The sequence below is a fragment of the Pristiophorus japonicus genome, unplaced genomic scaffold, assembly GCF_044704955.1.
Source record: "Pristiophorus japonicus isolate sPriJap1 unplaced genomic scaffold, sPriJap1.hap1 HAP1_SCAFFOLD_389, whole genome shotgun sequence".
Lineage (NCBI taxonomy): Eukaryota > Metazoa > Chordata > Chondrichthyes > Pristiophoridae > Pristiophorus > Pristiophorus japonicus.
In genome coordinates this window covers 319,864-335,144 of record NW_027253750.1, presented here as the reverse complement: position 1 = coordinate 335,144, position 15,281 = coordinate 319,864, and the positions used below count along the sequence as shown (strand labels likewise).

At 45.4% G+C, this 15,281-nt stretch overlaps 1 protein-coding gene across 3 annotated transcripts in view; it reads left to right on the top strand.

Moving 5' to 3' along the window:
- ilf3b (interleukin enhancer binding factor 3b) overlaps nucleotides 1-15,281 on the top strand; it is a 53,517-nt gene that overhangs the window by 28,141 nt on the left and 10,095 nt on the right. For 2 of the 3 annotated variants that reach the window (XM_070872946.1, XM_070872949.1), the window contains exons 9-19: nucleotides 442-537; nucleotides 2,184-2,295; nucleotides 2,942-3,039; nucleotides 3,121-3,232; nucleotides 4,153-4,260; nucleotides 5,406-5,608; nucleotides 11,160-11,303; nucleotides 11,513-11,650; nucleotides 11,759-11,896; nucleotides 13,406-13,568; nucleotides 14,182-14,313. In XM_070872946.1, coding sequence (XP_070729047.1) covers nucleotides 442-537; nucleotides 2,184-2,295; nucleotides 2,942-3,039; nucleotides 3,121-3,232; nucleotides 4,153-4,260; nucleotides 5,406-5,608; nucleotides 11,160-11,303; nucleotides 11,513-11,650; nucleotides 11,759-11,896; nucleotides 13,406-13,568; nucleotides 14,182-14,313 — 1,444 coding nt within the window. The remainder of the gene's footprint in view (nucleotides 1-441; nucleotides 538-2,183; nucleotides 2,296-2,941; nucleotides 3,040-3,120; nucleotides 3,233-4,152; nucleotides 4,261-5,405; nucleotides 5,609-11,159; nucleotides 11,304-11,512; nucleotides 11,651-11,758; nucleotides 11,897-13,405; nucleotides 13,569-14,181; nucleotides 14,314-15,281) is intronic. The other variant, XM_070872948.1, reaches the window with a different exon arrangement.

Below are 15,281 nucleotides of genomic sequence, written 5' to 3'. Positions count from 1 at the left end.
AGTAGAAAATGTTTTTATTAAAATTATTCATTCTCTTCAGTTTTAATTACGTGTGTGTTGAAATGATTTTGAAATTTTTAATTTCTGTGCAACATTTAGCTTCTGTCTTGGCACAGCTGCTAATAAGCACTTAAGTAAATGAGTGTAATCTTAGTAAGATGGCAGCTCTCTTTATTGGGGTGTGGGGGGTGGGGAGATCAGGGATTAATATGTTAGTAAATATTTGTTTTGAGTATAATTGCATTGTTGCTGCTTTGTGTTAAGAGTAATTTTGCTCATTATTAAATGACTAGATTGATATGAATGTAGCTTTCATTTTAAATGTAAAGACTTTTACCCTTGACAAAGTAGCACTGCAGATTTGAAAGTTTTGCATTTGATGCTGAATTGACTCATGGGTTAGTAACTGCGACACTAACCTTCTGCTCCACGGTTTTATAGGCCAGGGCAAACGGGCTGAAGTCATGTGTCATTGTCATCCGTGTTCTGCGGGATTTGTGCTCCAGAGTTCCCACCTGGGCGCCGCTGAAAGGATGGGTATGTGGAGTTTTCTTTCTGTCGTGTAGTCATCAGGGCATCGGTAGCTTTCTGGTTGCTGACCTCTGCATGGGGATGTTTTCTTGAGCTTGGACTCTTTGGGCCCAAGTTTCGGGCCGCACCTCGAACGGCGCAGTCCTGACCTGGGCGCCTGTTTTTCGCGCCCACAAGTGCGCTTAAAAAAAATACTTAGATTCTCCGGCTCCCTGCAGGTCCTCTGGAGCTGGGCGCGGTGCAGCACGAGCTGTGGGGGACGGAGCCAGGTCCCTGCGCTGAAAACAGTGCCGGGATCTCTGCACATGCGCGCTACAGTGGGCACGCATGTGCAGTAGCTCCAGGTGCCCAAAACTGTGTGGGAGGGGCCCGAAGCACGCAGCCCCTAGCCCTGGCCCAATGACCTCACTGGGGCTGCGTGGATCAGGCTGCACTTCCCACGGCCAGCTCCTGCTTCCTCCCTTCAGCTGGCTCTCTCAAACCGCCCCTCCCCCAGCTCCCGACTCCGACTCCCGCTCCGCTCCCGGACCGACTCCCACTCTCTTTTTCCCCCCCCCCCCCCCCCCCCACGGCCACCTACCTTTAGCTCTGGTGCTGGGGGCGGGCCCTGCCTGAAGTCTTGCTGGGCCCGCTCCTCCCCTCCTCTCCTCTCTCCTCCCTCCCTTCCTCCTTCCTCCCTCCCTCCCTTTCTCCTTTCCTTCCTTCCTCGCTGTCAGAAACACAGACACTGACTACACAGACAGACAGGGAGATAGAGACACACTGGGGGGGGCCCTGTCCCAGCACGCTGTTGGAGGGCTCCCGGTGCTGCAGTTGGTAAGTAGAAAATGTTTTTTTTATTTTTGATTGATTTATTGATGTATTTATCATTTATTATTGATGATGGCTCTTTATTTGTAAAACTGAAGTGTTTAATGTTTGTAAACTTCCCTTTTAAACCCCCCCCCCCCTTCCATTCCCTGCGCCTGATTTGTAACCTACGCCTGATTTTCTAACTGTAGGCAAGGTTTTTCTGAGCGTATAAAAATCTATACTTACTCCATTCCAAGTTAGTTTGGAGTAAGTTTTCACTGCCTAAACTTTCAAAATGAGCGTAAGTGGCTGGGCGCGCCCCCTTTTGGGGGGTGGGGGGTGGGGGGGGGAATCTGTTCCAAACTGAAACTGTTCTAACTGACTAGAACTGGAGCAAACTAAATGCCGAGAATTGCAATTTCTAAGATACTTCATTCTAAACCAGTTGCTCCAAAAAAAAACAGAAGCAACTCAGGCCGAAACTTGGCCCCCTTAACTGAAGTTTGTTGCTCTAGTAGTTTTATCTGTGTTCCTGTGTGATGACAATTCAGCTATTGTCTCCTTTGTATCCCTCATTCTCTCAACCCTCTGACCTGTTTCAGTGCTGTCTTACATTATACCAGTTTGGCTGGGGATTGAGCCTAGAACTTTTCTCTATCTTGGTACTATATCAGGTATCATCTTCACCCACTATGCCATGGTAGTACTAGCGTTCTGTCCTATTGTTATGAGCTATTCTTGTGCTTTGGTTTGTGAAAAAATCCACTTTGCATCCTCTTACTTGTGCAGGGACTGATTTGAGTATGTATAATTAATTTCACAGCAACGGCCAGAAGTTAATCTTGTGTTTTTAATTTTAGCCTTTAGAGTTGATCTGTGAAAAGGCAATTGGAACTGCTAACAGGCCTCTGGGTGCAGGAGAGGCCATGCGAAGAGTCTTGGAGTGCCTGGCCTCTGGAATTCTAATGCTAGGTAAGTGCTTACTGCAGTTGATACAGTTTGCCTGACATTCAGATAATTGAATTGTTTGTAAAAACAAATATTTAATTTCCTTTAGCTTTGAGTCTGTTTTCTGACACTCTGGGTCTCTGGCCTTTTGGTATAACTGTACAAAATGTGTAGTGTGCTGCTGCTAGGGGTCACGGCACTGTTTAAAGCAATGCCAGGAAGATTCCTACAGGTCAGCGGTGCTCACAGTCCAAGGTGGGTCAGCCAGTTGCAGCTGGCAGGGCCTGTTTAACTTTACCATTGACAGCCAGAGGCCACCTCTTTAGCGTAAAGGAGACACGAGGGTGATGTTGACTTGTTCTTGCGATCACTGGAACAGAAGGGAACATGTTTCCCTTCCTATTCTACATGTCTCTGCTTCATGTGATGTGTGAGGAAGTAGTCTTGCACTGGGAGGCCTTTTCTCCTTTAATCCGTGCATGTGTAGACTGACGGCATATCTGTTTGTTTTGGTTGTCCTGAGCTACCAGAGTCCTGAATTGTGACATGGCCCTGGCCACCTGTCTCCGTTACGTTCATTGTTTTTTTCAGATGCTGGGAAGAAATGTGTTGCCATTCTGATCCCTCTTTTGCTCTCCCTTTCTTGTGCTTGCTTGCACTCTCTATCTAGATGGTCCTGGTATCTATGATCCATGTGAAAAGGAAGCTACAGATGCCATTGGCACGCTTACCAGGCAGCAAAGAGAGGACATCACCCAAAGCAGTCAGGTAAAAAATACTTTGTATTTAACTAGCTTTGTTCTGTGATTCTGGATTGCATTACCTGAATTGTTTTAAACCCTTTTGTAGCATGCACTGCGCTTGGCTGCTTTTGGACAGTTGCACAAGGTGTTGGGAATGGACCCACTGCCTTCCAAACTCCCTAGAAAACCGAAAAATGAAAATCCAGTGGATTATACAGGTAGGAGCTACAATCTGTGGAGCCCTTTAATCTCCATTGTAAATATGTACTATTTGCACCACACCTAATCGGACTTTATTTGTGGATCAGATTTCTAGTTCTAGCTCTTTCTCCTCAGTACAATTGTAGTAGCTAGGTAGTGATCTCTTTATAAATTCCTTCTCTATTCCAACGTCTACCATAAATATCGATTTGTGGTGACCTCACATGCACTAGCTGACTGCACAGACCAAAGATCAGATCCTGGGTCATAACCTGGTCTGTGTGACACAGTGCCACACTGTGCAATGCATTTGCTTAATGAGCAAACTTGTATTTATCAGTAATTCAACAGCATGCACTGTGCGACAATTATTGCCGCACTTCTTCTCTATTTCTTTGCTTCTTGGGTTGTATGCCAAATTACATTTTTGCAGAATGGCACATCATATCCTTTTATGATGTGATTTTATAAATTTTTATACTCCTTCAAAAATGTCTCTGCTCACACTTCGAGCTGAAGCACTGCATTGAACTCTCAATTTATCCAACTGACTGACCTGCGGTTTGCAAAGCCAGTGTGTGTCTGAGAAACCTGCACATATGAGCAATGACTGGGGGAAAACTCTGGTGCATTCAGCCTGTCCCACCCAAAACCATGTGATCTCCTGGGAGTGGCAAAAAAAGCCAGTCCAATTGTGTGGGCTGGCGGGATGAAGGGAGAGGAATCTGGGAAGGTCCTTTCTGGCCCTGTAATTTCATGCGGCACCTACCTTTTTTTGGTGAGATACAAGGCATGACCGACCGTGAGGGAGTGAAATCTTGAGTACACTCGATACAGACCATGCATTTTGGACTAGAAGCTGTTGCTAGGTTTTCTACCTGTTGATTTAATCTGTGTACCATTCCATTTAACTTTTGATTCTGTTGAATTTTATTAGTTCAAATCCCTCCAAGTGCATTCAGCACGCCAGTGAAGCGGCCAATGGATGAAGACTCCGGTGAGGACAAGTCTCCGAACAAGAAGAAAAAGAAAACTCAAAAGAAAGGCAAGTTGCTGCTGACTTCTGTAGCTTTGATGGACAAATGAGAGTTTTACTTCAGTAGATTGCTGCACTGAATTGTGTAGAAGTACCAGGTTGTGCAATGGGACAAGCACATCTTGTGTGTAAAATATACTGAAATAATGTTGTGTACATGATGTTTTTCCGCACAAGCTGAAGTATGTGGGGAGGAAGGCAGAATTGAGTTTGTTTTAAACCCTGCAGAGGGAGGGTCTAATGAGGAAACTGCCTGTACATGAGGCTTTAGTAGAAAGTTAAATATTACTGTTCTGTCGAAAGTGCTGATGTCCTTCAGCCCTTTTAGGAACAACTTTGAAATCCTGCACACTTCAGACTTGCACTGAAGTCACTTTCAATTTTCCCTCTTTTTTAAAAAAAAAATTAAATTCCGCGCGCGGTCCCTTTAACTTTGCAGCGGAGGCGTGTGTGCGGTGTCTTCCCGCGGCGATCGCTGGTGAGCTGTCTCGCCAGATCTCCCACATGCTGCGCAGCCCCTTGGGCGGGGGGGACATTGATCACTGACCTGTTGCTTCTCACTCCATTTGATTGAGTCTGGCGACACTCCAACTGACTACATCTGTACATTTGGAGACTGTTCAGCGATTACATGGACCTCAAAAGAGTGGTTATTTTCTGATTTTATATTTATATAATTATGGTGACGAGGATATTTATTTTCCTTTTTACACACCCCTCGTTCTCCGATTTGTCCCTTGCTGCGGTACGGGTCTGTGTCCGCAGACCTCCATACCTCGCCTATGTGATTCTTCACATGCAAGCTTGGATTGGCGTCTGCAGACTATTTATGTTGGGAGGGTACATTGTAGCTGAGCCCAGAGTCTGCCGTTACCTGATGTCTACATGCATGGTCCTGGGTTTGGTCAGTGGATAGTGATCTCGAGCAGGAGCCCTGGCTGACTTCCCTTCCTAGCCTCAGATTGCTGAGGCTGATTGTACCATCCCTACTGTCACATTGGCTCAGTTCAGCCAACTCTGCACAGACTGGATACAATATCAGTGAATGTATACATTTAGAAATATGAGGGGAGAGGAGGGAGACACTTTTTAATGGGGTGTTCGATTTCTCTCTAAACTGGAATATGTCTTAAACTTGGTTTGTACTGGCACAGCAGAGGAAAAAATAGAACCTGCCCAAGCAATGAATGCGTTAATGAGACTCAACCAACTGCGACCAGGTCTTCAGTACAAATTAATCTCTCAGACGGGTCCTGTCCATGCTCCGGTATTCACCATGTCTGTGGAGGTCGATGGAAAAAACTATGAAGGATCAGGGCCATCTAAAAAAACTGCCAAACTACATGTAGCAGTCAAGGTATGATCAGATTTTTGTGTGTAGAGTTTAAAATCCTCACCCTCTAAATGCATCTGTCCACATCAGTAGCAAAGCCTTTAGCCTTTAGACCCCTCAGCTGTTCTGTATTCCTTCTTAAACCTCTTTGCTTCTTTTCCTACCTTTGATCAAGCCTTCAGTCCCTTTCTTCCAGAAAGACTTGAGATCTATTCCTCTGCATTAAAGGTGCTGTATAATTGTCTCCATTTTGGATTGAATGTGGCTTAATGCTCTCTGGGGTTTTGACAAGTTTTCAGACCAAGCTGATTTAATTCTGACAAACTTAAGTGACTGCTTGAAGTCAATGGTGGATTTCGTTACCAGTATATGAGTCAGAACACCATCCAGAATTAGTCCTCCATATAGTGATGGGTGAACTGCATCTTACAGCTGAATTTGGGTCACTGGGGACTATTTTTAAAAAGATATTAACTCGAGATTGCAAAGTTTTGTTAAAACAAACTCTAAATAGCATTGAAGGGTTACGAAATACAATTCCTCTGCTGCGGAGGCTGTTACAAATACTTGGCTGATGTCTGCTTGCATTGGCAGACGTGATCCCTTCCAGCCAGCTGACTAAAATAAGAACATCAGAAATAGGAGCAGGAGTAGGTCATACGGCCCATCGAGCCTGCTCCGCCATTCAATAAGATCATGGCTGATCTGATCATGGACTCGGCTCCACTTCCCCGTCCGCTCCCCATGACCCCTTATCGTTTAAGAAACTGTATTTCTTTCTTAAACTTATTCAATGTCCCAGTTTCCACAGCTCTGAGGCAGTGAATTTCGCAGATTTACAACCTTCAGAGGAAATCTCTCCTCGTCTCAGTTTTAAATGGGCAGCCCCTTATTCTGAGATCATGCCCTCTAGTTCTAGTCTCCCCCATCAGTGGAAACATCCTCTCTGCATCCACCTTGTCAAGCACCCTCTTAATCTTGGATGTTTCGATAAGATCACCTCTCATTCTTCTGAATTCCAATGAGTCGAGCCCAACCTACTCAACCTTTCCTCATAAGTCAACCCCCTCATCCCCGGAATCAACCGAGTGAACCTTCTCTGAACTGCCTCCAAAGCAAGTATATCCTTTCGTAAATATGGAAACCAAAACTGCACGCAGTATTCCAGGTGTGGCCTCACCGATACCTTATATAGCTGTAGCAAGACTTCCCTGCTTTTATACTCCATCCCCTTTGCAATAAAGGCCAAGATACCATTGGCCTTCCTGATCACTTGCTGTACCTGCATACTATCCTTTTGCATTTCATGCACAAGTACCCCCAGGTCCCGCTGTACTGCAGCAGTTTGCAATCTTTCTCCATTTTAAATAATAACTTGCTCTTTGATTTTTGTCTACCAAAGCCTGTCTGTCCTTTTGCAGATTTTTTGTGTCCTCCTCAAACAAATATGGGAGGAAAAGCAATGTATCGTCAGAAAACTTGACTATGTTACACTCAGTCCCTTCTTCCAAGTTGTTAATATAGATTGTAAATAGGTGGGGTCCCAGCACTGATCTCTGCAGAACCCCACTAGTTATTGGTTGCCAACCAGGGAATGAACCATTTATCCTGACTATGTTTTCTGTTAGCATGGATAGAGGATTGGCTAACTAATATATTACCCCCCAACCCTGTGAACTTTTATCTTGTGCAGTAATCTTTTATGTGGCACCTTGTCAAATGCCTTCTGGAAGTCCAAATACACCACATCCACTGGTTCCCCTTTATCCACCCCGTTCGTTACCTCTTCGAAGAACGGCAGCAAATTTGTCAAACGTGACTTCCCCTTCATAAATCCATGCTGACTCTGCCTGACCAAATTTTGCTTTTCCAAATGTCCTGCTACTGCTTCTTTAATGATGGACTCCCAACATTTTCCCAACCACAGGTGTTGGGCTAACTGGTCTGTAGTTTCCTGCTTTTTGTCTGCTTTTTTAAATAGGGGCATTAAATTTGCAGTTTTCCAATCTGCTGGGATCTCTCCAGAATCCAGGGAATTTTGGTAAATTACAACCAATGCATCCACTTTCCCTGCCGCTACTTCTCAAGGCCATCCGGTCCAGGGGATTTATCTGCCTTTAGTCCCATTATCTTACTGAGTACCACCTCCTTAGTCATTGTGAATTGTGTTAAGTTCCTCCTCTTTTCCCCCCCCCCCCCCCCCCCCCAGACTATCCAGTGTTGAAATATTGTTCGTATCCTCTACCGTAAAGACTGATACAAAATATTTGTTCAGAGTTTTTGCCATTACTAATTCTCCGGTCTCGTCCTCTAAGGGACCAACATTTACTTTAGCCACTCTTCCTTTTTTATATACCTATAGAATCTCTTGCTATCTGTTTTTATATTTTGTGCTAGTTTACTTTCAAAATCTGTCTTCCCTTTCTTAATCATTTTTTTAATCGTTCTTTGCTGGCTTTTAAAAGCTTCCCAGTCTTCTGTCCTCCTACTGGTTTTGGCCACTTTGTATGCCCTAGTTTTTAAATTGGATACCGTCCTTAATTTCCTTAGTTAGCCACGGATGGCTATCTTTTCTCTTGCACCCTTTCCTCTTCACTGGAATATATTTTTCTTGAGTTGTGAAATATCTCCTTAAATGTACACCACTCCATCAACTGTCCTACACTTCAATCTATTTTCCCAGTCCACTTTACCCAACTCTGCCCTCATACCTTCATAGTCTCCTTTATTTCAGCTTAGTACGCTGGTTAGAAATCTAACTTTCTCACCCTCCATCTGGATTTGAAATTCAATCATGCTATGATCATTCATTCCGAGGGGATCCTTTACTAGGAGATTGTTTAGTAATCCTGTCTCATTACACAGGACCAGATCTAGAGAGCCTGCTCCCTGGTTGGTTCCGTTATATTTGCAAATGCAGCAGGAGCGGCGAGAGACAGTGGAGGGATGTGACCGGGACCCAGGGGCAGCAGGGCCCAGCCCACACTGCGATGTGTGCACACTAGGTCCGTGCAGCAGAGCAGGTCTCCAGTTGTCTTGGGTAATCCTTGCCACTGGACCAAGACCTAGCTCTGTCAAGCCCGTGTGGTGGCTGGTGTGCAACGGTCACCCCATATTAAAATAATCCACACACCGGCATCTTCCACCCTTCAACATGTAGTTCGGGTTCTTCATTCGAACGATCCTTTTTTTTGGCGTGGAAGCAAGTCATCCTCGTTTCAAGGGACCGCCGATGATGATGATGATGATAATGGTTCCATTAAAAAAGAAGGGAGAGAGAAAGCGGGTAATTATAGACCGGTTAGCCTGACATCAGTAGTGGGGAAAATGTTGGAATGATTTATTGATGAAATAGCAGCGCATTTGGAAAGCAGTGACAGGATCGGTCCAAGTCAGCATGGATTTATGAAAGGGAAATCATGCTTGACAAATCTGGAATTTTTTGAGGATGTAACTAGTAAAGTGGACAAGGGTGAACCAGTGGATGTGGTGTATTTGGACTTTCAAAAGGCTTTTGACAAGGTTCCACACAAGAGATTGGTGTGCAAAATCAAAGCACATGGTATTGGGGGTAATGTACTGATATGATCGAGAACTGGTTGGCAGGCAGGAAGCAGAGAGTCGGGTGTAATATCTCCAAGTTTGCGGATGACACTAAACTGGGTGGCGGTGTGAGCTGCGAGGAGGATGCTAAGAGGCTGCAGGGTGACTTGGACAGGTTAGGTGAGTGGGCAAATGCATGGCAGATGCAGTATAATGTGGATAAATGTGAGGTTATCCACTTTGGGGGCAAAAACAGGAAGGCAGAATATTATCTGAATGGCGGCAAATTAGGAAAAGGGGAGGTGCAACGAGACCTGAGTGTCATGGTACATCAGTCACTGAAAGTTGGCATGCAGGTACAACAAGCGGTGAAGAAGGCAAATGGTTTGTTGGCCTTCATAGCTAGAGGATTTGAGTATAGGAGCAGGGAGGTCTTACTGCAGTTGTACAGGGCCTTGGTGAAGCCTCACTTGGAATATTATGTACAGTTTTGGTCTCCTAATCTGAGGAAGGACTTTCTTGCTATTGAGGGAGTGCAGTGAAGGTTCACCAGACTAATTCCTGGGATGGCAGGACTGACCTATGAGGAGAGACTGGATCAACTGGGCCTTTATTCACTGGAGTTTAGAAGGATGAGAGGGGATCTCATAGAAACATATAAAATTCTGACGGGACTGGACAAGTTAGATGCTGGAAGAATGTTCCTGATGTTGGGGATGTCCAGAACCAGGGGACACAGTCTTAAGGATAAGGGGTAGGCCATTTAGGACTGAGATGAGGAGAAACTTCTTCACTCAGAGTTGTTAACCTGTGGAATTCTCTACCGCAGAGAGGAATTGATGCCAGTTCATTGGATATATTCAAGAGGGAGTTAGATATGGCCCTTATGGCTAAAGGGATCAAGGGGTATGGAGAGAAAGCAGGAAAGGGGTACTGAGGTGAATGATCAGCCATGATCTTATTGAATGGTGGTGCAGGCTCGAAGGGCCGAATGGCCTCCTGCACCTATTTTCTGTGTTACATACTGCTCAAGAAACCCGTCCCTTATACACTCTTTGAATTCCTCCTCCAGGCTACTCTGACCAATTTGATTTGTCCAATCAATATGGAGGTTAAAATTACCCGTGATTGTTGCTGTTCCCTTTTTATAAGTCCCCATTATTTCCTGGTTTATGCTCCGACCAACAGAGTTGCTACTATTAGGGGGCCTATAGACCACGCCCACCAGTGACCTTTTTCCTTTTATTGTTCCTTATCTCCACCCAAACTGTTTCAACACCCTTATCATTTGAGCCAATATCGTCTCTTACTATTGCAGTGATTCCATCCTTTATCAGTAGAGCCACCCCACCTTCTTTTCCTTTCTGTCTGTCCTTGGAGATTGTCAAGTACCCCTGAATATTTAATTCCCAGTCCTGGTCACCTTGCAACCACGTCTCTAATGGCCATCAGATCATACCCATTTGTCTCAATTTGTGCCGTCAACTCATCTATTTTGTTACAAATGCTATGTGCATTTAGACAAAATGCTTTTGTTTTTTTTTACCCTTTTTTTTTCCTGCTTGTTTCCCCTCTCCTTCAAACTCACTTTCTTTATTTTTGCTTTCTAATTCCAGCTTTACTCCCCTCCAATGCCCAAGGAAAAGCTGCACTTCTGAGCCGGTACTTGAGAAGATCAGGGTTGGGTGTTGTAGTGGCAGCACCCCTCGCCCTATCTTCGCTCTCCAGACACGCTATAAAGATTGGCCACTTGGGCAAGGTGCTGCCCTTCAGCAAAGTGTTGCTGTTGTAAATCCACAATGTCTGACTTTGCTGAGTTGCTGTCTATAAAAGGTTGCCTCATCACTGCTGCCAGTTTCTGAGTCCCTTGCTGGTGGGAGGAATCTGGGATGGGCCATTTGAACAGTTATGGCTATTGAATACAGTAAACATGTGCTGTTCCTGTTTTCTGTAGCTGAAGAGCTTGGTATAATGCTTGCCATTTTGTTGTCTCCTGTTTGCAACTATAACTGGCCCACTTGTTTTCTGACAGGTTTTGCAGGATAAGGGACTACCAACTGGAGTGGAACCGGAAAAAATTGAAGAAACTGTGATTCGAGTGGAGCCGAAGCCAGTGGCTCCAGTTCCCGCAGTGACTGTAAAACCAGCTGCTGTAACGCCAGTGGCAGAGGCTGAGGTACACGACCCTTTGGAGTCTGCACTTTCATAAAAGCTCCATTGTGGGCTGCAGATTTTCAGCAGTAGTAGGGATTCACTCTGGGTAGTATAATTCGTTCCTTTGTACATTGATGATGAGTGGGACTCTCTTCTTGGTAGGAATCATCTCTACAGAATTCATTACTTGACCAATGGTCTGTATAACAGTGTGTCTCTTTCTCCATTCAGAGTGCACGTCAGCAAGGTCCAATTTTGACCAAACAAGGAAAAAATCCAGTCATGGAACTGAATGAGAAGCGAAGGGGACTGAAGTACGAATTAATATCGGAGACTGGCGGCAGCCATGATAAGCGGTTTGTTATGGAGGTAAGGATTGAGATGGAAGAAAGATGTGTGGAAAATGTTGCTGAGGATCTTGAATTTGGTTCACTCTGAATTTCTGAACTAATGCAAGGAATTGTCTTTTTGCTGCAGGTTGAAGTTGATGGGCAGAAGTTCACCGGGTCTGGCTCGAATAAGAAAGTGGCGAAAGCACATGCTGCATTGGCAGCTCTGGAAAAACTCTTTCCCCACCAGCCTCCTGTAGAAGTTAAGAAAAAGAGAATCGTTCAGGTGGGCACTCTAGGGCTCTGCTTTTGCTGTCTGCAAAGTATGAGCTAAGGAAGAGCTGACCGTGTAGACTCAGCCCTTCCAAGAGACAATGCATATAGTCTGCATCATGGTTGTGTCCTAACCTTGTGTCTGCTGCAGGTGTTCACTCTCGTGTTGGGGTAATGGTTTTGTTGCTTATCTGAGCTTTGACTACTTGACCAGAGGAGTGCACGTGAATGCATCCCGCCCTGTTCTTGCCAGCATCCATACATGCCCTTTCATAAGGATCACTGGATCGTAGTCAAGAGTAGAAAGAACATAAGAACTAGGGAGCCCTTCACGCCTGCTCCACCATTCAACGTCTCGGCTTTTTTTCCAAGCTAAACAACCCGGTCAGGTTCCTGGTTCGATCACCAGGCAATGCTCGCTTTAATCTGGGTGACTTGTCTAACCTCTGCTGGGATATGTGGCTATTGGGTGAATACCGGGTTGGGCTGCACTTTGCAGCCATTGTGGTCAATGGATACTTGCTGATTTAGGTTCTTTCACGAATCAGTGGCCATTAAAGGGTGACCGGACGGTACCACCATGTGAGTTGGTGCCTTCAGGAAACAGGAGAAAATGCAAATAAAAAGCAATGTATCCTGTGACACAAAAGCTAATGGAATACTGGGTTTTATGGCAAGAGGTATTGAATATAAAGGTTGAGATGTAATGAAGAATCGATACAAAACCACAGTTGAGTGCTGTGCAGTTTTTGGCTCCACATTATAGGAAGGATATTGAGGCTTTTGTGCATTGCAATCCATCTTTCATTGGGATTGTGCTTGGTATGAGGAAATTCAAATATGAAAAAAGACTTGTAAAAATGGGGGTTATTTTCATTGGAACAGCGTAGAGATTAAGGGTGATTTGGTGGAAGTATTGACAATTATGCAAGGATGGGAGCAAAGAGACAGCAACAGACTGTTTCCAAAGGGGTTGAGGTGCCCCAAACAAGGACAGAAAGTTAAATGTAAGATGTAGGACCGAGAGTAGGAGACACCTTTTTTGGAGTTGAGGCCATGGAATGTGCAACCACTGAGTGATTGGATAAGAGACCAGGCCTAGGTTGAATAGGTGTTGGAAGGGACATTGGAAGAGAGTGGGCAACGCCGTTTATAGAGTTGCTGATGGTGGCGGATAATCACTAACACTGACTGGGCCAAATGGCCTGTTTATGTTAGCATCTCGTATAATCTCCCTCTGTTTGCATTGCCTCCATTGCATGGAGCTATGTCCATGCCAGCAATTGTGTTCAGTTAGCCTTCCAATGGTCTCTTATTGTGCGCCTATGCCTAGGTTGCCGAAGGGTGTAGCTATGTAGGCCTGTGCATCACTTTTGCGACAAGACTCTTAACTGATGACCCACTCTTTATGCATCTACAAGTTTGCAGTGGGGCGAATCAAACGTCTGTTTGTTGCTGCATTGCATTAATAAGTAAAACCTTCAGTGTTGAGAATCACAGTAACACATTTATCCCCAAACAGCCACAGCAGCTCAACATGGGATTTAGTGGCGGCATGGGAATGGGCGTGCTCCCTGCTGGTCCTCCTGCGGGTCCTCCTGTGCAGAGAGGTCGAGGCAGAGGACGTGGAAGAGGTGGCAGAGGTGGTTTCAATGCATCCAACAATTCTGGCTACATGTCTTCTGGTAAGGATTTTAATTGACTTTGTTCATTTAAGTTGGAGAATATAAAACTTGCTCTACACAGCACCTTGTGTCACCAATCATCCTGCAGTGTACCTTGGAACGTGCGCTAATGAAAGAATGACACTTCCATTCCCTACACCAACCATACTGTGGCATTCTGTGGGTGGCTAAGTTGGGGCAGTTTAATGCTATGGGTCATGCCCACTAGAGTAGGGAACAGACAGTCCATCCTCATCCCCTGTAGATCTGATAGTAAAATGATGTATCAAAATAGAGAGGGAGTTCATAGTTCACCTCGCCTGCATCACTCCTGCAGTCTGCCTTTCCTTCAGTCGGGACTCCATGTTCCCTGGTGTAGGCATCTCCGATGGACTTCCAATTCTGGCAACTGACTTCTTACTGGTCTGACCCTCGAGTGTAGTCTATTGGAATGCAGGGTTGCCCAGGATTCCAGTTTGTTGCCAGAACCTTGCTGGTCGAATAACGCAATCCAGGTGCCTCCACGCCAGTTATTGACGCTGGCCCCTGGACTACTGGGCACATTGACCCAGGCACTTACAGGATGGAAGCTCTGCTGCCAGCTCTAAATGACATGTGTGCTTTTATCCCCCAGGGACTGGCTATGGTGGAGGAAGCTATGGATATGGTGGTGGAGGTGGAGGAGGAGGAGGTGGAGGAGGAGGAGGAGGTGGTGGTGGTGGTGCTAGCTACGGTTATGGATCCTCCAATTCCTCTAGTGCATACGGTAAGATTTAATTGTAAAAAGTATACCTAACTGACGACTTTAAGATTGTGTACTATGTCGTTCTCTGGCAAGGGACTGATGGCAATTTCTCTGATCCCCTTGGGGGCATGTGTGTAAGGGAAGGGTGAAACTGAATAGAATGCATATCCCCACCTCGGGAGGAGAAGAGAGTAAATGGTGTTGTGAATCAGCATAAACCTGTACCCCAATAGCAGCCCCCCAGCTCTGAATTGACTTGATCTGTCACTTTCCCGTTGCCCTACGGTTGAGTTCTGTGGCATGAGAGCGAAGCTGATTTTAAAACCAATGGGCATGTAGTCGGCAAATCCCTGGCACAGTGACCCTCTTTTCTTCCCCCCCGCGGTGACTGGCGGGGGTCCCCTGCTCGTTGGCCGGCGGGGGGCCCTAGCGCGAGCAGCTCAAGTGCGCAGGGAATTTTAAAGGGGCCGCGCACAACATAGCCAGTTTTGACGGAAGATCGTCGCTGCTGTTAATTGTACATCTCTTGGTGCCGAGGGGCTGTGAGTACTGCTGTAGCATATATTTATAAAAATCATAGATGATAGCATTTCAGAAGTAAATAGCCATGTAAAACTGCAGGAATGTATTATCCAAGCACATTGGGTCAAGCTTCAATTCTCTTTCTCCCTCTGTTTGAAATGTGGATGCTTGCCTTGGAGCTGACCTTTTGTGGCAGATGCTAATACTCTAAGGAGCTGCTGGAAGGTGGAATTGAAGCTTATCAACTTTTTGCTCGTGTTCATGCAGAGGGGAAACCTCAACACAGACTGGTTGGGCCGAATGGCCCGAATCCATATTGTAACTTCTATGTATCCACCTGGGAATTAATACCATTCTGAGGAGTGTCGATCCTGATGTTGGGGCGAGGGGAATAATCTAATTAAAACTGGACAAAACATCAGAGACATAACTTTGTCCTCTTCAATATAGTGACAGGCTCCTGTCCT